The sequence below is a fragment of the Orycteropus afer genome, unplaced genomic scaffold, assembly GCF_000298275.1.
Source record: "Orycteropus afer afer isolate SDZICR_OR568_19922 unplaced genomic scaffold, OryAfe1.0 scaffold00011, whole genome shotgun sequence".
Taxonomy (NCBI): Eukaryota; Metazoa; Chordata; class Mammalia; order Tubulidentata; family Orycteropodidae; genus Orycteropus; species Orycteropus afer.
Window position 1 is genome coordinate 8,309,729 of NW_006921598.1, and position 24,045 is coordinate 8,333,773.

General features: G+C 42.3%; 1 protein-coding gene across 1 annotated transcript in view; it reads right to left on the reverse strand.

Moving 5' to 3' along the window:
• ANKRD6 (ankyrin repeat domain 6) overlaps nt 1-24,045 on the reverse strand; it is a 113,729-nt gene that overhangs the window by 24,287 nt on the left and 65,397 nt on the right. Inside the window, exons 2-5 of the mRNA XM_007950843.1 lie at nt 16,729-16,827; nt 8,760-8,858; nt 6,076-6,174; nt 1,296-1,394 (exon numbers count right to left, since the gene is read on the reverse strand). Of these exons, the coding sequence (XP_007949034.1) occupies nt 1,296-1,394; nt 6,076-6,174; nt 8,760-8,858; nt 16,729-16,827 (396 nt within the window). The remainder of the gene's footprint in view (nt 1-1,295; nt 1,395-6,075; nt 6,175-8,759; nt 8,859-16,728; nt 16,828-24,045) is intronic.

Genomic DNA, 24,045 nt, shown 5'->3' on the forward strand with positions numbered 1-24,045 from the left:
CGGAAGGAAGGTTGGGCAATCCTACTTCTGTAGTGATACTGCCTCGGAAACCCAAGGAGGGGTCGCTATGAGTCAGGGCTGACTCGAGGGCACATAACAACAACAACAACAACAACAAAATGTAAGAACCATCACTTATCACTAGGATCCCAAAATCCAATATGGCCAATACAGCCTGGATAGCTGATGAGGAAGCAGATCACTGGGAGTGAAAAAGGACATTCAGGATAACTTGGGATTAGGATCTTCCTTAGTACTCATAGACTGAACTCTGCTCACAGAATGACAACAATACAATTGGAGGCAGAAAGTTGTGACATTCTACGGTGTTCTCTTAATGTTTTATTATAGCTCTGCTAAAAGAACGGCAACCATTTAGCAGAACTTTCTTGCTCTGGGTTAGGAAAGAACCGTGGTCAGTGAAAAATTTGGTGGCAGAGTGAAAGCATTTAGCTGCTAACAAAATGTCAGTGGTTAGAACATTGGTGGTTAGAACCCACCAGCCGCTACACAGGAGAAAGACAAAGCATCTGCTTCCATCAACATTTACAGCCTTGGAAACCCTATAGGGCAGTTCTACTCCATCCTATAGGGCTGCTATGATTCAGAATCGATTCGATGGCAGTGGGTTTGGTTTTTTGGTTTTGATGCTGAACCTCCTTAGATAACTGTGTTCCCAAATAAGGAGACCCCAGCTAAGGCTATTTTCGGGAGAAACATGAGTTCAATTCTCTAGCCAAAGTGGCTGAGGTATGGGATTTATAAAGGAAATGCAGTTTCTTTGGTGGGAGCTCATGTGACCTTTCAAGTTGGGCATCTTCTAAGAACTACTGATCAACCAGCTTGTCCCAAGAATTCTTTAGTTAGCCAATAAAACATGACCTTTTTAGATACTGGGTATGGAGGTACCAGAAAATTGGTATCATAAGGCCTCCCGTCTACTGCCTCATCCAGTATTTGCTAATAATATAACACTCTATGTGGGCAGGGTACTTTCTCAAAGCATTTGGACGTTTCCAGCCCATAACTCATAAGACACATGCTGTAAGAAATGATAAAAGGAAGGGATGGAATTGCCAGGGAAAAGGACAGGAGAAAGGCAGGGGTTCCGAGTTTTTTGACTCCTCATGCCTCTAAATGACCCATAAGAAAGCTAGCAAAAAAATGAACATGTACTTAATTCCCACACACTTTTTACACTTTAATTTCTAAATTTCAATAATTAAGCATGCTTTCAGAGTTATCTTCTGAAGTGACATAAGAGACAGCAAGAGAAGATGGTTTTGTTCACCCACGTTATTTTTGAGGTCCGCGCGGGAGCCACCCAGCAGGAGGACGCGTGCGCTCTGGGAGTGGCTGTTCTGGCAGGCCAGGTGCAGAGCGGTGTTCCCCGCCTTGGAGAGAGGCACAGAGAAGGGAGGACACGTTAGGGACTTGCTTCTCCACAGGCCTGCACAGGGCACGCCTGACAGAGGGGGAAAAAAGGCAACACTCACATTCTCGGCTTCCAGATGGGCTGTCCCAGCAGGGGCCTTTAGTGGAAAGAACACTTTACATGGAATCCAAATAGATAGAATAGTCACCTGTCATAAAACCTTGGTCTCAAAGTCCTGGCTCTGCTACTTACTAGTTGCAAGCCACTGGGCCGGATTCTTAACAAATCTCAGCCTTGAATTCCTTACCTGTAAAATGGAGCAGGAATCCCTAGGTAATGCAAACAGTTAATATTTTTGGCTGTTAATCAAAGAGTCTCATCCAATGTCACAGAATACTTTATATACAAACTATTGAATGGGGAACTAACTTGCTCTGTAAACTTTTAACTAAAGCACAATAAAAAATTAAAAGAAAAAAGAAAAGGTGGGAGGCCAGAGTCCACCCAGAGGTGCTTTAGAAGGAAGGCCTGGCGACCTACATCTGGAAAACCAGCCACTGGCAATCCCATGGGGGGCAGCGCTACTCTGACACACACGGGTTCCCCATGGCTGGAACCAGCTCCATGGCAACCTGTCAAAATGGATGTGGTCCTGCATCCTGGGACCATGGGGAGCAATCCACTGTGCTGAGGAAAGCACTTTTTCAACCATAAAATATGCACAGCCCTTAGATCCCACTTAGAGATGACTGTCCTGCCCGGGCAACTTGGCTAACAGCTGTGGCTAGAACTCTCTACCCAGAGTGAAGTAAAGAAAGCAAGACAGGCCACCTCCTGCAAATGTGGGGCTAATGGTAACTAAAATTTAACTTCTAAGCCTTTCTCAAATTGTCCACTCTTTTGTTTTTCTTGAAATATCCAATTTTGAATTATCGACAAGGTTTCCCATATTACAGGCAATACAACTCTATCTGTCACTTACCATAAAGATAGACATCCTCTTGTTTTTTGAGCCTCTGCCTTCAATATGCCATGTCACAATGACAATCAAGGGTCAGAATAATGTCCATAGCAATCTTGCCAAAAGACCTAGGTGACATTACTGAACTTTATGAGGCTATGGGAGTAGGGCCTAAAAGTTTGCTGATACGTCCTAGAGAGGTAACAAGAAAAGCAGGCTCAGTAGAATCTTTAAAAGCAAACAAACCCTGATGGCCAAACCTAGGGTGACCAGCTGCTTGCGTTTGCCCTGGACTGAAGGTTTTCTTGGAATGCAAGACTTTCAGTGCTAATGCCAGGCCCCATGAAGACCATGTAAATCAGAATTCCCAGAAGGGGTGCAGCTGTGCAGAGGCGTTTTTTAAAAGCTCCCCAGGTAATTCTAATTAGAGTTGTGAACTGCTGGGCCCACTAAACCAGGGCTTCAAACATGTTAATCACATGCTTAACAAAATCCCTGGGTGATTATATATGTATATATCTAAGAATGCTGGGGGATCTTGTTAAACTGTAGGTTTTAATTCATTATATCTGGGGTGGAAAAGCAAATTCTCAGCAGAGGGTCAAACCAGAAGGAACCGGTTTGAAGGCCTACACTAAACTTTCAGGTTTGTGCCTCTCCCCCACGTTCTGGATATAACAACGAGAAAGAGATTATACTGAGGCTGTTCAGAGCTAAGATTATGAAAGGGGAGGTAAGCGAACTGTGACATATGGCTTTCTTCTTCTTTTAAAATACTTTTTCCTCTTTTCTAAGGTCAGGAATTAACATCCTGGAATATTAGCAGATAGGATGGTTAAGGGAAAGCAAAAATAAGCAGTGTAATAGCTCTGAGCCCACACAACTGCAGTCCTGACCAGTTCATGCTCAGCAGAACACACTCTGAGCTTATGTATTTCACCTTCTGAATGCACACTAGAACTCTCTAGCTGACACCCAGTTGCCTGTCATGCCTCCTGCTTCTCTCACCGGAAGGGCTGATTCCTGCAGCATCCTCTTGGCACTGTTCACAGCCTGTGTTGTTGTTTACCTGTTAAAGGTTTCACACGGCTCCCTAGAGGGTGGAAGCTTGAGGGAAAGAAGCAAGCTGTGCATCTTAATATCTTGGCAGGCTAGTGGCTGCTCCATCACTCATTCATTCAGCAAAAATTCTCTGAGCACCCAGTGTGTACTTCTTCAAAGTAGTACGTGATCTGGAACTTGAGTTTGTATGTAATTGCATTTTCTTGTTATACCAACTCTGAGAAATAGGAGATTCCCAGTTGATATCCTCTGTGAGGCTAGGGATGGCTTACTTATCCATACTCTTTAATATACCAGTTGTGATAGTTGGAGCTGTGTGTCAACTTGGCTGGCCCCCAGTTCTGTGTGGTTGTTCCCATGATGGGATCAGATGACTGTGTTCTGAGTGGCCAGTCTGCCCAAGGGGAGTTCCCCTAGGAGTGTGGCCTGCTTCCAAGATATCCAGGGACATCCTGGGAAGAGACACATTCTTTGAGGGATTGGAATCCTGGTGTGCGGACTACAAACTTCCGTGAGGGAGCAGCCCACCGCTCAGCCTGGAGATCTTGGATTTGCCTTTTGTTGGAGTCAACAATCAGTGTACTGCCTGCCAGCCTTGAATTTCTCGGCCCCCTGCGCTTATGGAAGCTAAGGCTGCCGCCAGCCCGTTTCCTCCAGAGACTTGGACTTTCCAGCTTTTATACGCTTGTGAGCCATCTTCCTAAGATAAATTTCTATCTCTCTCTCTATAAATATATATATACACTTGCTGGTTTTTGTGTTTCTCTAGAGAACCCAATCTAACACACCAGTGGAAGAGCAGTAATTGCTGGGAGATCTCAAAGGTGGTCAAAGGCCCTGGAGCGGGTTCTCTCACTAAACATGTAGATTATGTGTTCACAAGCAGTATCAAGTTCCAGCCCCCACCCCCACCCCCGCCACCATCTCCCAAAGCATATGAGGTCCAGAAAAGTCACTAAATTGATGGACTATCCAGTATTGGTGGCTTAATACTGGATCTTTAGCCTGATGTTGTTGTAGATCTTGTATGCAAATAAATTATGTATATACCCTTAACTAGCTGGTGGCACAGTGCCTAAGGCATCTGACTACTAACCAGAAGGCTGGCAGTTGAAACCCACCAGCTACTCCTCACTCAGAAGGAAGACTGGGCAATCTACTTCTGTAGAGATACTGCCTCCGAAACCCAAGGAGGGGTTGCTATGAGTCGGAATCGACTTGATGGCAGTGAATTTGTTGTTGTTTTTTTTGTTTGTTTGTTTAGAGGTACTATGGTTTCAGACCTTAGTTTGCCATGATATTCTACACAAAAAAAAATTGTGTGTTTTAGGAAGGCTGCTGTTGCCTATGCTCTATGTTGCTGCCACACATGGCCACAGTTCAGCAATCATTACTCAGTCACCACCCGGAGATACCAATTGCATTGTGGGAAATCCTCAGGCCCCTTCAAAACCTTAGCACAGATCCAGGATGGGCATCCACGGACAGAAAAGAGGATGAGCCTCTTTAGGATCCCCTTACACAACTAATGTAAATATCCAAAAAGTACGGATATTACTTCTTCTAAAAATAAAATACATCTTTTTCCCAATTGTAAAAAAGAAAGAATGTGCTTATTCTGGAAATGAGGGAAAAGCACAAAAATTAAAAATAAAAATCAGTCAAATTCTCAATTCTCTGAGATAACCACTGAATATTTTGGTGGATAGCCTTCAAAGCTTTAATTTTTAAATGCACATACATTTATAGTAAGCACTAGTTCATGCAGTACATATCTGTCATATTTTTAAAAACAAATTGTGAGCATTATCTCCAGAAATATAATTTAAATGATTACACTGTATTCCATTATACAAATGAACCATAATTTTAAATCCTCCCACTTTTTTTTTTTTAAACGCCTGTAACTATTGCTTGGCGTATTGCCTAAGGCATTTGACCGCTAACCAGAAGGCTGGCGGTTCAAACCCACCAGCCACTCCTCAGAAGGAAGGTTGGGCAATCTACTTCCATACAGATACCGCCTTGGAAACCCAAGGAGGGGTCGCTATGAGTCAAAAACGACGTGACAGCAGTGAGTTTAGTTTTTGTTTTTATTACTGTTGCTGCCATGAAAATCCTTGTGGATAAATTTTTTATCAGCATCATTTAAGGCTTTTTTAGAATAAACTCCTAAAAGGGAGTTCTTGGGTGAAAAGCAAGGACCAGTTTTAAGGCTCTTGATTTGTTTGGCCAAACTGCTTTCCATAAATAGTGGTTCCAAGTCACACTTCCCCCTATAGGGTCCGAGTGGGCCTATCTGTAACATTCTTGCAAGTATCAAGCATTACCTTTTAAAATTCTTGAGCTGATTATTTTAATGCCAACTCTCTACTGCTGTACTTTTAAGAGTGTCAAGATAATGGTGACATAATCCCATGTAGGTTTCCAAGGGGAGGAGGCCTCTCACATAATCAGTTGGATTTGACCTCCGTTGAGGGTTTGTTTCAGACCTGGAACATTAATCTGCTTCTAGCCTTTTCCTCTGCAAATTAAACTTCTGGGTGGAATTGACCCTGACAGGCTCATGTGTCCCTCTGAGCTCTCACTGCTCTCTGAAAGGAAGCTCTCACAGGCAAGGGAAGTCACAGCCATCCTCCCCTGTGAACAAGGAGTTCTAGCACCTGCTGGGCCTCACCTTGTTCCTGGCAAGTACGTTGGCTCCTGCCTTAATGAGCAGCTTGGCCGACTGGCTGAACCCATGCCAGGACGCTTCATGCAGGGCCGTATTTCCATCCTAAGGAACATACACAAGGAGAGAAAGCATATTACCTACTACCTGATCCATCTCATTAAATTCTCCAAAGGATCTAGAAAATTATCCTCTTCTTCTCTTGGGTCCATTCTAGTGTATTTTCATGGCACACCACAGGGCCTTTCTCAACTGGGGTTTCTCATCTGAACCACAAAACACAGAAAATGACTTGAGTGGCTGCTTTCTCAATTCTCCCAGAAATGGTGCCATCCTAGATGCTTAGAAGAGAATTGAGTTCATGACAAACAACTAAGGGTATTAGGGATTGTTTTGGTTACCTACTGCCTCTCTAGGAGCTCTGTTAGCATAGTGCCTAAGGCACTTGACTGCTAACCAGAAGGCTGGTGGTTCAAACCCACCAGACACTCCTCGGAAGGAAGATGGGGCAATCTACTTCCGTAGTGATACCACCTCGGAAACCCAAGGAGGGGTTGCTATGAGTTGGGTTCCAACTCGACGGCACATAACAACAACAAGTGCCCCTCTAACAGAAATATACCGCAAGTGAGATGGCTTGAAGAAACAGGAGTTTATTCTCTTACAGTTTGGAGGCTTTAAGTCTGAGTTCAAAGTACCAGGCTCTAGGGGCTGGATGAAAGCCCCTCAACCTTGGACTTCAGCTCTGCCTCCTGCTCCCAGCCCATTGAAGCTGGAGGCTTTTCTTCACTTAGGCAGCTACTCGCTGCTGACGCTGACAAGCTCAAGGTTGACAAGTAAAAAGGCACAGTCCCAATGTTACCAAACCACACAGCTGGCTATGAACTCAAGTCCATTGAAAGTCCCAAGGTCGGCAGAGCATGGCAGGCTGCTGAACAACGACTTGGCTACATGCAGGGTTCAAGCATGCCATAAGATAGAGAGCCCAAGCCTTCTCCTTATATATAGGAAGAAGACTACATCCCTAAGGCAGCTACTCAGCTGCTCACAGTAGATTCCACCATGGAATTGATTACCAGTCTCATCATGGGGAATACTACATCCAGCTACCCAGCCGCTCAACCAGGCCCAGCCAAGTGACACACAAACTTACCTACCACAGGGATTAAGTCTCTCCCTGTGAACCCCAGTTGAGAAAGGCTCTAGGGCCATCCAAAGCTCACAGTTCACAGAAAGCACTATCAGGACAAGGTCCATTCATTCCCACCTCCATTGCCCTTTGGGATCCGCTGTGCTCCAGGCATCAGTGAGGACCTTGCAGAAATGGGGCAAATGAAGGGTCTAGCTTTGTAAATTCCAAGGGCTCAAGGGCCTGATAGGTAGATTTCCCCCTCTTCCGCTCCCAAAATTTAATTTCACTCAAAAGCCTCTGGGCCCCAAACAAATGAACAGGCACTCAGGAAACAGTGATTTGTAAGTAACATAAGCAAGTATCCTCAATATTTGGCTTTTAAATGAAAATTAGCCAGTTAATAAGCATAGTTCTTATTTGCTTGTTGTTGTTGTTGTTGTCATGTGCCATTGAGTCAGATCTGACTCACAGCGACCCCTCCTTGGGTTTCCAAGGCAGTATCACTACGGAAATAGATTGCCAAACCTTCTTTCTGAGGAGTGGGTGGTGGGTTTGAACCGCCAGCCTTCTGGTTAGCAGTCAAGTGCCTTAGGCACTATGCTACCAGAGCTCCTCTTATTTGCCCCAAAAGCAAACAAAGCTACTATCATCAAATCGATTCTCACTCAGAGCAAGTGAGGTGGGGCCAGGAAGTGAGGCATCACCAGGAGGGAGAAGGGTGGAGAGAGGTTAGGATCCCCTCCATGGTGATTACAGGTCAGCCAGCTGGGGGCAGTGCAGAGGTGTGTGCCAATTATGTCGAAGCTCTGGTTCAGACTTTTATTCCAAGCACACCAGCATCCTCTGGAAAGAGTTAGAAACATGCACAAAAAGAGGCAAGGCTTCTGACAGCCAGGGGGAAAACTCTCAATGGACATGGTACATGCATGCACACATCAGTAGCCCGGGTACAGGAGGGTCTGGGATGGTAGCAGCATGTGTGGCGCTGGCAGTGGAAGTGACTGGATAAAGCAGGAAGCAGGAAGCAAAAGGAAATATAGGTGATGAATGGAAGGGGGCACGGGTGAGGGGATCATGTTCGGGGTGGTAATGATCTGCATTCTTGATCTGGGTGCTGGGCACACAGGTGTGCTCAGGCAGGGGAAACCCTTATTTGTGCATCCTTCTGTATGTATATTATATGCCAATGAAAAGTTGGTTAGAAAAAAAGCAAACAGAGAGTCTGGGGGCCCAGCCGTTTCTCCCACCCTCTTTCAGGCCTATACAAGTCATTATTTCTAATTTTTTAAAAAAACTAATAATGATTTATGTGGTTGCCACTGATGCTACAACAATGGGGGAAACAATTCAAAAATATAGTTTGCTAGGACACCGGGTATCCTTCCCAATGCAAATCTGATCTGATTTCATCATGTTAAAAATCATGAATGATAAGGCTCAGGAATATAAAATCTTGAGTACTAGTGTTTCTTTCCAAGTTGGAATCTCCCAGCTGCCCAGGGATTGTATGCGTGCCCAGCCAGTGCTGCAGGGCGGCAGGGAGCCACGCCCCCCTTACCTTGTCCTGTCTGTCCAAAGCACACCCCTCCTGGATGAGCGCCGCAATGACCTCGGTGTTCCCCACCACTGTGGCACGGTGCAGTGCAGTCTGGTCCCCCTGTATGTGACACAGAGGCAGAAACCAGTGGTCAGTTCTCCCCACCAGATCCCACACCACTTCTCCAAGCTGACACGAGGACATCCCTCATCCCCACACAAAGCAGACCAGTGACCTCAAAGAAGGACTTGGTTACCACGAGTGAGGCAGGCTTTGCGGTCTAGTTAGTAGACAATGCACACATCCTGGCCTGACTGCGAACTCAAGCACAAGAACAGTGCTCAGCTGCAGAGCCAACCTTAGCAGGATGGGGCTATCACACCAAAGAAGAGCAGGTCTGAGAGCCATACTGGGTGAGCTGACCAGTTAAACCAGTAATGCCTAGAGTGTCTATAACTACTGGGCCCTCTAGTCCCCCGCCTACCCAGAGCAACTGCTACCCAGCTATGTCAATGTGCAGCACCCATGATTTGATGATGGGTGTACAATTTGACTTGACTCGTATTAGCCAAGACCTCCACAGGAGTTTACTCGTATTTCCTCTGAGGACCCTAGGGACTGCAAGGACCAAAGCCATCCATATCCACAGCCCCTCCTATCAGCACATACATCTAAGTAGCCTCCTCTGATTTTTCTTGACAACATCCTCACTGATTTATGCTGCGTTTGACCCCTTTCTCTGTGGTCAGATTCCTGGGACTGCCAACTACCCCCTGTCTCACTCAGGGTGCCTAAGGGAACTTGATTCTTTCCAGTAACTGCACTTGAGAGGACTAAACACTCCCAGAGTAAGAAGGTCAAGATGTAACAAGAGAGTTCTGAAATCTCTAAGAGCATGCTTTATTTCTTGACACGTACTCAAGAAGTCAAGTCGAGGCAAATCAAATCAAGCCATCCAAATCAGTACAGTTCAAATGGAGACATAAGTGAACAGCGTGGAAAACTTCCAGTGGCAAGGAGTGAGCTCAGGGCAGGGAAGGGGTCAGAAGACCTGAATATGGTCCTGACTCACATAATGAGTAATGTAGAACCTTGGAAGGGACCTGTCACCTCACTAGACCCTCAGGTTCTTCATCTGTTAAAGGAGAGGGATGATTCTCAAGGTCCCTCCCTTCCCTGCTTTGATTCGGTTGCTAAGAGTTTCACATAAATGAAGTTTGCTGACAGGGCAATGAAGGGGCAAAGTACACCCTCAGGGGTGTCCTTGGTTCTTAGCCTGAGAGAAGAAAGAGGGAGACTATTAAAAGATAGAAAACTCAAGTTTTGTTTTTTCTTTTTTTAGAAAAAGGGATATACTGTTATCTGTAAATAACCACAATGAAACATCAATTCTATTTACTAATCTCCTTGGGATTTATAGCAGTCAATAATACATATTAAAAACATTAAATTCTAGTCAAAATTCAAATTCATTTTCTCAAAATTAAAAAGATTTCCCTTTAAAAATCCATGAGGGGAAGTGATTTTTATTTTCTTCTTGATGCTTTTTAATATTTCCCAATTTTTTATATTTAGCACATATAACATTTAGCATCAAAAAGAAACTGCTACTTATTAAAAATCTAAGCAGTAACAATATGGCAATAATGGTCCTGTCCAATTCTCAGGCTCTCTTGTCACTGTTTACTAAGAGCATTTAGGAAATGTCCACAGTGATAGGGTCAAGACCTCCAGCTCCATTACAGCTTCATCCACTGTCCTCAGTATTTCTGCCATCACTGACCCTCCCCCTCTGGGCATCCTAACCTAGTATTCCCATTACAAATCAGGCTTAGACTGGGGTCTCTTCTCGTCCACCTTTCCAAATCCCTTATTCAAACAGGACCTTCCCATGCCACGTGGCCAAAAGACGAATGTGGACACTGGCCCAGCAGTTGCAGGAGGTGTGCCACGCCATCATGTGATCCACTTCAAATACCTTAGGAAGTATTTCCAGACGAGGCATGCTTAATGGCCAAAATAAGTAATTATGTGAGAAACTTCCCCAGTCTTAATTAACTTTTTGAAACTTGTATAAGAATTTCTAAGACTGCCCATTTTCCTACCAGAATGGTAACAGACTTTCCAAAATTGACTTCAAGTGCAACTTACACACTAAGCTGATGAGAAGGATGGCACTGTCCTGTCAGTGGGACTCAGCACACTCTCTCGGGGTAAATACTGACTTGGTGAGATTTCTATTTGCTGTTGTTGCATCAAGTCGGCCCTGAACTCATGATGACGCAAAATGAGACCAGACATAGTATTTTCATTGGCTAATTTTCAGAAGAAGGAGCTCTAGAGGTGGTTAAGGCATTTGGCTGCTAATCAAAAAGTTAGTGGTTTGAATGCAGCCATTCTGTGGACGAAAGATGAGGCAGTCTACTTCTGTAAAGATTTACAGCCTTGGAAACCCAATGGTCTTTGCTGTGAGTCAGAATCAACTTCGTAACAGCGAGTTTTTTTGAGTGAGAATTTTCAGAAGTAGGTAACCAGACTTTTCTTCCCAGTAGGTGTTGGTCTGGAGACTCTACTGAAGCCTTTTCAACATAATAGCAACACACAAGCCTCCACTGACAGAGGGGTGGTGGCTGCACTTGAGGTACCTGGGCCCGAATCAAACCCAGGGCTCCTGCACGGAAGGGGAGAATTCTCCCACTGAACCATCACTGCTCTCTTCTACTTGGCAGAGGCCTTTTAATATTCCTACAAACTGCCGACATTAGTACCCAATTAGTACCCCTTGGACCAATCACAACAACTTTTTTACATAATGAAACTCACCATTCTGTATGTGCTGTGCATAAAGTGGTGACTGACAACCCCTGAACACATGGGGAGTGTCAGCAACTCTTGTTGTAGAGATCACTGTACAAAGGGATTCTGCTGGGAGGACACAGTCTACCCTAAGCCTTGGGTTAGCTTCAATGTTGTATCATGTTTCACAAGTTGTGCTCTTAAATCATGACTCAAGGCAGCTTTGAAGTTGTAATAGCACCATTCATTATTTATTATTACTTGCTTTCATCATGAATCTGCTGTATTTGCTTCCCTCAAGATAACTTTCTTTTGTGAAATTCTAGCTCAATCTAGAACCTAAACCTAATGTTCAGTTCCATCTTCAGGTGTAAATTTCTATCCGGATTAATGTGACTTAAGGATAACTAAATACTTGAGTGAGATGTGTGACTTGTGTGAGGAGTTTTGTGCTGTCATTTTATGATCAGTTTCAAATACCTTAGGAAATATTTCCAAATGAGGCATACTTAATGCTTAAAAAAGCAATTATATAAGACCCTGCCCAAGTCTTAATTTCGTAAAACTTCTCTAAGAATTTCTAAGACTCCGTTTCCTTACTGGAATGGTGATAGAGTTTGCAGAAATTGACCTCAGAAGCTGTATGAATACAAATTTTCCGAAGCCGACTGGGACACGGGTTTCCTCTAGTTCCCCTTTCTTGGTGGAGACCTTTTAACCACGCTGCCTGTCTCCAGTCCACAATGCCCTCTCCCATCTACACTGACCTCAGACAGAGATCTCCCTCCAGAGCAAAGGCCCTGCATCATCAGTCAGGTAAACACTGCTAGGATGCCCAGCTAATTCATGGCACATGTTTGGGCCAGAATCTAAACTGTCAATGCTCTTTAGACCCACCCCAAGTTGTTTCCAACCTGTGAAAGCCAATTAGCTTTAGAACCAGCCTTAAAAAAGACCAAGTGCCTCTGAGGGATTGACACTGCCTTTTTAGGGAATCATTAAGCTAAGTGCTTACCATAGTGTCTTGGCCTCCATAAACCAAACCGAACGCACTGATATCAAGTCGATTCGACTCATAGCCACCCCTCCTTGGGTTTCCGAGGCAGTATCTCTAGGAAATAGATTGCCCAGTCTGCCTTCTCAGGAGTGGCTGGTGGGTTTGAACCGCCAGCCTTCTGGTTGGCAGTCAAATGCCTTAGGCACTATGCCACCAGAGCTCCCTTAGCCTCTATAGACACCCAAGAGGTATCCATTAACTACAAAGCAAAAGAAGGAAAAATGCTGCAGCTGGAAACTTGAAGAGCCAGCAACTCTGAAGTCTGGCACTTTGATTTGAAACATGCTGATCTGTTTGCAAAGTACATGAGTTACAGTCTTTAACATTTCTGAGACGTTGGGATTTTTAGAGGTTTGCAAACTCTGAGGACTGAATCTTTATTTTGAAATACTTTTACTTTTCCTCCACTACATGGTGAAAGAGTGAGCAAAGTGTGTGCAGATTTCAAAGCCAAGCTCATGGAAGAAAACCCAGTCATGCAAGGGTGAAGCTGCTTCTATCCAGGAAGAATCTCTTTGATGCAGCACAGGCAGACATGTTGCAAGGAAGCTCAAACAGGGCGGGTACACAAAGCAAGCTGCTGACCTCTTTTTCTCTTTCTGATCTCCTAGGGTTCTTCCTAGTTTTTCTTATCAAGGTTTTCTTATTTTTTTCCTCATTCATGCCTTTTACTGCAGCCACAGGATTCTGGGATATTTCAGAAGTGGGGCTTGTATGATTGTTCATTGACCAATCAGAGATGACGTGAGAGCCCCAATGAGGGTTGACAAGATTGGCAGGAAGCGAGAGCGAATTTGCTCTTGGCGTTGCATACTCTAAAGAACTGGTTTCCACGGGTTGAAATTCATAATAATCCCACTCCAGGCCACTGGAGGTCATTCTTCAACTAACTGTCAGTCATTAACATGACATTAAGATCTGGATCTGTAGAATATGAAGTTAGGAGTGAATTCTTCATTGCATTAATATTCTCTGTTTTTATTCATCATCCAAGATAGGGAACTTCTGAAATAATTTTCTTTTAAATAAGTAATTCCCCAACTTTTTAAAGAATATACATGAAAAGCTTTCTTCTTGAAATTCTTGATTATGTTTCAATGGCTCATCATCAATAGGTATGATAAATACATAGAAGACAAACATAGATCATATACTGGCAAATGCATTACTTCAGAACTAAACCAAACCAAACCCACTGCCATCAAATGGATTCCAACTCATAGTGACACTACAGGACAGACTAGAACTGCCCCCATCACATTTCCAAATCAGTAAATCTTTACAGAAGCAGACTGTCTTGTCTTTCTCCCATGTAAAGATTGCTGAATTCGATCCCTTAACCACTGCACCACCAGAGCTCCTTTCTACCTCTCCATTCCTAATTATTTTTACACTTTTTTTGTTGTTTTTGTTTTAATTAATCTGGGAGAAGTAACGTACATATTATCTAGGGCAAGGAAAAGATGCAAAAAATAAACAATTCCAATAAATGAAAGACACTGTTCCTGTCTAAAAGTAGAGATGACTTTCCTTCTATACACTTGACTCACTTTAGCTACTCTGATGGCTAATTTTATGTGCTAATTTAGCTGGGCTTTGGTTCCTGGTGGTTTAGCCCAACACTAGACTTGTTGCTGTTCTGCAATGTAATCTCACATATTATAATATAATGTAATTGCCTTCCACAATGTAACCTAATGTAATCAATTGATCAGTTAAAAAAGAATGTTTCCTAAAGGTATGTTCTGCCTCCAGACTATAAATAGATGTTTTGGCAGAACTAGCTCTTGCCACTCTGCACTCTTCCCATCACTTTATCTACAGATCTCGGGAGGCAAGTGTATAAATCTCCAGCCTGCTTCCTGACCTACAGATTTCAGACTTGCCAGCCCTATAACTGAGCCAACCTCTTGAAGTAAATAAATTAATCTCCGTCTCTCCCCCTGCCCTCTATTTTAACTCAAAGTCTATCTTTCTGTCAAGTTGGTCTCCCAACACCTGGCAACCCCACGTATTACAGAGTAGAATTGCACCACTGGGTTTCCTGGCTGTAAACTTTATGGAAGCAGTTTACCAGGCCTTTCTTTCGCAGAGCCACTGGGTGGGTTCAAACTCACAACCTTTGGGTTAGCAGCCAATCACAAACCTCTTGAGCCAACTAGGCTGAGAGAAGAAACATATATATATATATATATATATATATATATATATATATATATATAAGAAAAAGAAACATATATATATATATATATATATATATATATATATATATATATATCAATCACTGGTTCTGTTTCTACAGAGAACCCTGACTAAGACAACTACCTTGTCAGAACACCTGCCTGTTTTATTTCACACCTTGCCTGATATGAAAAGCAGCAGTTCTAGGAAATTAATGAGGTTTTTGCTGCATGAGAACATAATGCTACTTGGAGCTCAGAACTTGAGGCAGGGGCTGGTGGTATTGGGTTGGGATAAGTCTGCACATCTGGCATTGCAGCCTTGCCACCGAGGCAAAGAAGAGCTTTAATTATGCAAAGAGAAGATAAGATGCATCCAAACATGTTTGCACCAGCAACTCAGTGCCTCACCTTCTCTGTGATCAGAATCTTCTCTCCCTGTGTTTTTGCTCCTATCATCTAAGGATATCATATAATCAGGAATGTTATGATGGCTACAGTGCAGGAAAATAAAAAAAGGATTATGATCCAAGGTACAAATCAACAGCTTAAAGCTATATCAGCATCTTTTGAAAACAACATTCTTGATGACCCAACAGATTCCAGATATAACCAGAGATTTATGAAAGAAACTGGACAACTTCCTGCCTATGTATAAAACAATGCCATGTTTTGATATTTCACTGAAAATGTTGACCTTGATACTTGTGAATGTGTTTGCCAAGTTTTAGGACATTACACACAGACCCAAGAAAAACTGGAAGCACTTTTGTAAACCACACTCTAGCACACCTGAGGGTCTGAAATTTGAGTGACACTCTATAACCATAGGTAGGAAAAAAAAGTAAATTAGGAAGAGGCCGTGAAGAGTTAAACCCTCCAAGATATTACTATGTGCCATACATAAGTTCTTATTTGAGTCCCATCACACATATTAGAGTTGGAACAGATTCTGAAAATAGTTTCCTGTTATATGATCATAGGACCTTTTCCTAACAGCTGACTAGTGGACAATTTTCCTGATCCTGTCTGTGTCTTCTCCTTGAGAATCCATCTTCCTCCAAAGAGGGCACTATGTGACACTACCCCAACAGATACTCTACGTCAGCACCTTGGTCACTGCTGTTTGACTCAGGAATGGATACTTCAGAGAAACCAATCAAAGTCCCTCTTTCAATAATTTGAATGAAGAGGCTCAGAGACCTGGTTGAGTTGATAGCCAAGTCTCAATAATGATGATGGAGCACAAGAATAAATTTTTATTGGAAGGCTTATTTCTCTTGGATGCCATGAGATCTATGTCCTTTTATTTCTCCTTGAATTAATTTGAACAGTTTTTTTCAACAAAATTTATACTAATTTACAGAAATCAAAGTAAGAAAGAGAAAAAATTAAGTTTTTAGCCCCACTTCTTCAGTGGTAAGCTTGACACACATTTCCTGCAGGCCCTGCCCACACTATGTGTGGGGGGGTGTGGTATTCCTTATACGGGGAGCAGACGCAGGCAAACTGTCCTTCAGAATTTTATGTTGTTATTATGTGCCATTGAGTCAGACCTGACTCATAGTGAGCCCTCCTTGGGTTTCCAAGGCAGGATCACTACGGAAGTAGATTCCCCAACCATCCTTCTGAGGAGTGGATTGGGAGTTTGAACCGCTAGCCTTCTGGTAAGCAGCCAAGTGCCTTAGGCACTATGCATAAGTAAGGAATGAACTATGACTGGGAAAACCAACCCATGATCACCAAACTCTAAGTTACTCCTGAGGAAGGTTTTTGGAGAAGACTTTCCAATTGAAATTCTTCTTCCCATCATGGGGGACCAAGACGGAGATAAAAAGTGCTAGGAGGCGTCTACCACCCTCCCACCTCATAGCTTGTTATGCCTTGTACTGTGCATTTCTAAGCAGACAAACTCACCTGCCAACCCGCCCCCAATAGAACAATGGCTTCTACTCACATCATCCTGGACATCGAGATCACAGCCAGCCTTCAGCAAGATCTGGACCACAGAGAAATGGCCCTTATTGGCAGCAAGATGCAGGGGGGTCCGGCCATGCTGTGAATGCAAAGGAAGCACACATTAAACCACTCCCTTGAATGGCAGAAGGCTAAAGCAAGCTTTGCATAGAGGCTTTTAGGGAGATCACTTCCCCTGCTTCCTTAGTTTGGCAGATGATTCTTACAGATGTATCCAAAATCCAAGTTAATCTCAGTAAATCCCAGTTATTGGTGTGTAATGAATGAACCAAATATGCTCAAAATGTAAAAACTTCCTTTAGGACTTCATTTCTATTCCCCACTCATCAAACTTTATAAGATAGTTGCTAATGAGAGGTTTCATGTGTTCTCTTATTTTCCCACTGGTGCTAATAACCTAAGAGATCATGATAAGGCCACAATGAATGTGGCCAGGCCAAGCGGTAAGAGAACAGCAAAACAACAAGCTAATCAGTCTGAGAAAATCCAATTATTTATTTACTTAGAAAGCGCTGAGCAAACTGATGGGGAAAGGTTCTCCCCATTTTAAAAAACAAATTTCAAAATCACGAAGGATTTCAGGCATTCGAAAATATACCAGTTGCTGTCAAGTTGATCCCATCTCATGAAGACCCATGTGTGTCAGAGTGGGACTGAGCTGCACAGTGTTTTCAAGGGCTGATTTTTCTGAAGTAGATTGATTGCCAGGGCTTCCTTTTAAGGATTTTCTGGGTGAGCTTGAACTGCAACTATCAGTTAGCAGAGAAACATGTTAATCACCTGCATTACCCAGGGGCACCATTCCAAAATATAAATAATATTTTAAAATGTATATCTCCACCAACCATTTTGAGAAAACACTAATGGCCCTTGTGAACGCCTCTCAAATCTCATTTCCCCTACAACTCCAAAGGTAACCACTATACCAAATTTGGTATTCATCATTCCTTTGCATTTCATTATATTTTTACTACATTTGTAGCAAACATCAATATGTAAGTATTGTTTGGCTTATCTCAAATCCTATATAAATGGTATTAAGTTGTATATGTCCTTTTGCAATTTTTTTTGCCCAACATTAAAATTTGGGGGGGTGGGTTACATATTGTTGTCCCAAGTAGTTTCAGTTCATTTATTCATTATTATTTCATCCAGTCTCCTACTGATAAGCAACAGGTTGTCTCCAATGGTTTGCAAAACAATTGTTGGAGTTCATTAGACCCATTGTTGGGTCATGTTGTTGTTGTTGTTGTTGTTATGTGCCATCGAGTCGGATACGACTCATAGCGACCCCTCCTTGGGTTTCCGAGGCAATATCACTACGGAAGTAGATTGCCCCGTCTTCCTTCCGAGGAGTGGCTGGTGAAGACCTTTCCTTTCAACTGTCCTCACTATGCAGGTGCCTGAGGTTATCACACTGAGAGTGACACCCAGAATAAAGAACACTATGCAGTGTAAATCAACTTCTATCAAGAGAGTTTACTTTGCTGAATTCCTTAGTCCCCAAATTCTAAAGGGCACTTTATGTTCTCTTTACTTCCTTCCTCAAGTTTCACAGTAAGGAAATGTTTCCACCTCCTTCTTGGAACATGACTTTAGCTATGGTCTCCCACACATACTGATACATACTCTTAATGATTAAGAGTCTTAAGGCCCATTTACCATCTTAAAAAAATGTCTCAAAGATTTTATTGATATTCTAGCAAGATAAATCCCTTATGATATTAATAAAGCTCCATTTGCTGTAAGTAACTACCTGTGGAGGAACACAGACATAACAGATGAAAGGACCTGAATTTATAACCATGAAATACAACCAAAGGAAAGGAATGGTTCTAGCAACAGAAAAAAAAGAAGTCGGAACTCACGTTAAAATTAGAATCTTTAATTAAGAAAAAAGTTACTGTCAAGAAAATGAGCTATAAATAACTTTCATAAGAAAGGCACATTATGAGACGAGATAAAAAGAGTGACCTTCCTTCACTGGCGATTATTCTCAGCTGCGAGCTATTTAACCTTGATTTGTTAAAGGGAATATGTGAGTTCCAAAATTGAGTCATTTGACTTGTATCAAAATGATCAGGCCAGATCTGAGCCCTGGCCCCATCGTAGCTGTAGCTTTTCCTTATTTCCTTGCAACAATCCAACCCTTAGACAGACTTAATTACATAACAAAGGAAATATTTATCTCTGTGGTTATACTAAAGATATGGAAAGAATGTTCTTAAAAGATGGTCTGAACACAAGATCCTTATCAGAAATCCCCTCAGCAGCCAAAAGGAAATGTTTTAAGATAACTACCTTGTGACCATACCATAAAATCCTTCTTGTCAAGTATTTAAACTAACCAATCCAAATAGCCCACATTTGGATTTCCAACCAATCACTATAAAACTCCCACACTTTGAGTTGTCTCGCCTCCAGCTTCCCTGATCTTACAACTTCCAATCAAAAATGTTGTACTTTTAGTCCTAGATTTTACCTCACAAATAAGCCTCTGTTACTCCACTATTTTTGAGAACTTGATTTCATTTGTGAGATCAGATATGTCCCTGGTTCAAACTGTTTTGAACTTTGATTAAATCTATCTGTTTTTATTTTAACAGAGTACACATTCTTACTCATTGACATTTCCTAGTGTCAGAAATGGGATTCAAAGGTGCATTTCCTCCAGTGGCTACCAGGGCATTGAGGACCTGGAACTCTGGCACCAAGCACAAGCTTTTAAAAGAAAATTATTGTGATTTGCATGAAAGCTTACAGAGCAAATTCACTTTCCATACAGTAGTTCATACACATTTTGTCTCATGACATTGACTGCAATTTCCCACAATGAAACAGCTCTCTTTCCACTCCCCCCCCCATAGCTACCTCTTCCCTGTGTCCTTCCTTCCCATGCACTCCTGCACCCCCCAGCTGTCTCCCTCTGTGTACACTGAACTTCTAGTCTCCCATGATTAATCTCTGCAAGGAGTATACCTACCTAATGTAAATGTTCAACTCATATGCTTGTCTTATTTGGCTGAAAGCCATAGGAGTGGGTTCAATTCCAGACCTGAAGGGCAGCTAGGGGCCATAGTCTCAGGGGTTTCCCTAGGCTCTATCAGAGCAGCAAACCTGTTTTTGTCTTTCTTTAAAAAAAAAAAAGTCATTTTGAGTTTTGTTCCACATTGTTCTCCCACTCTATCCAGGATCTCTTTCATAGATTTCCCCTCTGAGTAGTTGCCAGTGGTAGCTGGGCACCATCTATTTCTTCTGGTCTCATGGTCATATAGGCTGAGAATCACATGCTTTACTAATCCTTTGGACTAATTGTTTCCATGTGTCTCTGGTTTTCTTCATTCTTCTTTGCTCTGGACGAGGAGAGACCCATCGTTGCATCTAGATGGGCACTTGCAAGCTTTTAAGATCCCAGTCGCTACTCACCAAAGTAGGATGTAGAACAAAGTTTTTGTATAGTATGTTATGTCAATTGAGCTTGATGACCCCTGCAATCTTGGTCCCGAGCCCACAGGTCCAACTACTCACTCCCTCTGGGTAGCTGGCTGTGACCAAGAAGTCACTACAACCTTGCCCTTTGTCAGCTCTACTATATACCTGGACATTCTTACAGAACATACAAATACACTTGTAGAAACATTGCCTGCCTACCTTTTACATAGTTATGGGCACACTCCCCCCTGCAGAGACATACCTAATTGTTCAGCCTGTCCCCCCATCTATCCACTTGTAGATCAATGTTTGCCATCACTGACAATGCAGTACTGTATGTGCAAAAGTGTTCATCTTTGTTGTCTATACTTCCCATGCACCTCCCTATGTCTTCCTCTTCCTCAATGCCACCGTGTTAACCACTCACATTTGGTACATTGCCCTTCCCTTCACCCGAATCAATACTCGTCTACCTCTACCAGTGTCCCATCCCCTTCCCTTCCACCCCTGGTAACCAATAGAGAAAGTTTCCTTCCATATATAAACCTTTCCTTGACTTCTTACAATAATTAATTAATACAATATTTGTCATTCTGTGACTGACTTATTTCACTCAGCATAATAGCTTAATATCCTCCAAGTTCATCCACATTATATGGTGTTTTGCAGAATATACATTATTCTTTAGGGTTGCACAGTATTCCATTGCATGTATGTATCATAGTTTGGTTATCCATTCTTCTGTTCATGGGCACCTAGGTGGTTTCCATCTTTTGGCTATTGTAAATAGTGCTGCGATGAACATGGGTGTGCATAGATCTGTTCTTGTCATGGCTCTTACTTCTGTAGGATATATACCTAGTAATGGAATGGCTGGGTCAAATGGTATTTCTAATTCCAATTTTTTAAGGAATCACCATACCGCTTTTGACGATGGTTGTATCATTTTACAGTCCCACCAACAATGTATGAGAGTCCCAAACTCTCTACATCCTTGCCAGCATTTGTTATTTTCTGTCTTGTTGAACTTTGCTAATAGTGGTGGGGCAAGATGGTATCTTGTTGTTTTGATTTGCATCTCTCTAATGGCTAATGATTGCGAACATTTCTTCATGTGTTTGCTGGCTGCCTGAATATCCTCTTTGGTGAAGTGTCTATTCATGTCTTCTGCCCATTTTTTAATCAGATTTTTTGTCTTTTTGTTGTTGAGCTGTTGGTGTTTTCTATAAATTTTAGAGAGAAGTCTCTTGTTGCTGAATATTTTTTCCCCAATCTATAGGTTCTATTTTGACTCTTTTGGAGAAGTCTTTTGAAACACATAACAATTTAATTTTTAGAAGGTCCCATTCATCTAGTTTATATTCTGGTGTTTATGGATTTTGGGATATGCTGGATAGTCTATTTATGCCATATATGAAATTTATAAATTTGCCTCTAGTTTTTCCTTGAGGAACTCTATAGTTTTAGGTTCCACATTTAAGTCTTCAATCCATCTGGAGTTAGTTTTTGTGTATGGGGTGAGATACAGATCTTGTTTCATTTTTCTGCAAATGGTTATCCAGTTTTGCCAGGACCATTTGTTAAACAGACAATCTCTTCCCCGTTGAATGGATTTCAGTCCTTTGTTAAAGATCAGCTGACCATAGATAAATTGATGAATCAATTTCTGGGTTCTCAATTCTATTCCACTGGTCTATGTGTCTGTCATTGTACAAATACCAGGCTGTTTTGACTATGTAGGTTTGGAGATCTGGGAGTGTGAGACCTCCTACGTTGTTCTTCTTCTTCAATAGAAGCACAAGCCTTTTGAAGCTCATCCATCTCTATGGATTCCCAGGAGCTATTCAAGGTAAAATAGACCTTTCAAATCGAGCTCCGCTTCCTTGAGTAGAGTTCTTCAAGATTTATTACTGGCTTTCTCTCTTGCTTTCATTTCCAGCTTACTTTGAGCATTTCCATGGGTTTGTTGGCAAATTAAGTTTGTTGTAGCTATTACCATCAGACTCCCACATCCACTAAGTACAGACTTTAGGAGGATCAAAGTCTCAGCCCATTAAGATAGAGCTTACCTATCTTTCTTTAGTTCACAGTCAGGTTTACTACCATGCACAATTCACTTGTTTTAGGAAGATTAGGAATGCCAGTTCTAAGGTTCAAGACAGTAGGACTGTCTTGAGCACACTGACTGCTCATATGAGCAAATGTTTCAACCCCCATACCTGCCTATTTCTGGAGCACTGGCATGACTTTACTAAGGACAATTTAGACCATCAGTAGCCATTATGGTTTTTTTTTTAATTATTATTTTTTAAAGTAAATAAACTAGTTTTTCTGTGCAATTAGAAAAGGCTCTTGAATTTGGCAAATATAATGGGACACCACTTTGATTGGTATATGTTGTTGTTGTTGTTGTTAAGTGCCGTCAAGTTGTTTCTGACTCATAGCGACCCCATGCACAGCAGAACGAAACACTGCCCAATCCCGCGCCAGCCCCACAATCCCTGCTATACTTGAGCCCATCATCGCAGCCACCGTGTCAATCCATCTCATTGAAGGCCTCCCCCTCTTTCGTCGACCCTCCACCCTACCAAGCATGACATCCTTCTCCAGGGAATGGTCCCTTCTTACAACATGACCAAAATAGGTGAGAAGAAGTCTGGCCATTCTTGCTTCCAAAGAGCATTCTGGCTGCACTTCCTCCAGGACAGATCTGTTAGTTCTTTTAGCAGTGATTGGTATATAAGGGCCTTCAAAAGCCACCAAGAAACCAGAATGGATTTCATACAACATACTATCTTCAAATTAACTGAACAAAATAAGGAATTACACTATCAAAACTCAGACCCTACCCATCTGCTCCATTGTTGGCTGCTAATCCATTGTATCTTTCCTTGCCTTCTTATTCTTCTGAAAACACTTGATCTGAGCTACTTTTCTTTTCAACAATATCAGAGGATAAATTTCTGTCTCAAATGTCTCTTAACATCCATCCTATTACAGATGCAAAGGATATTTCCTGTACTACTTTTAACGCTTGGACATGCTCAGAATTGCATAATATTGTGAAAGATTTTCTTCTGTGATAGTTCAGAAAGAATGAAAACAGGTTTTGCATGTTTGCTACAAAGGATTCCCAGAATCTTTTAAGCTACAAAAATATATGGGCTCAATGGGAGACTTCTGCTAGGAATTTTATTTGACTCTGAGAGACCAAAGTTTCAGCCTAATCTTAACATCTTTGACAAATGAGCCTGGATTTCCCCCTCTACTGGGATGCTGGTTTGGGGTTTGTGTTCAAAATTCTATAAGTATATGAGAAATAATACTGAAATTTCAGTTGTTGCTGTTTTGGTTAACTAATGCTGCTCTGACAAGAATATACCACGAATGGTATGGCTTGAACAAACATGAGTCAAGTTTGGCAGGCTTGAAGTCTGAGTTCAAAGTACCGGGCTCTAGGGGCTGAGTGAAACCCCTCAACCTTGGGCTTCAGCTCCACCTCCTGCTCCCAGCCCACTGAAGGTGGAGGCTTTTCTTCACTCAGCTACTAGCTGCTGAGGCTGACAATCCCAAGGTTGACAAGTAATAAGGCACAGTCCTGATATAACCAAACCACAAGGCAGGCCATTAATTCAAGTCCATTGAAAATCCTAAGGAGGGCAGAGCATGGCAGTCTAATGAACAACAACTTGGCTACAGGGAGGGTTCAAGTGTGCCATAAACTAGAGATCATTCCCCAAGGCTTCTCCTTATATACAGGAAGCAGACCATATCCCTAAAGCAGCTACTCAGCTGCTCACAGTAGATTCCACCATGAGTTGATTACCAGTCTCATCATGTGGAATACTACATCCAGCTGCCTAGC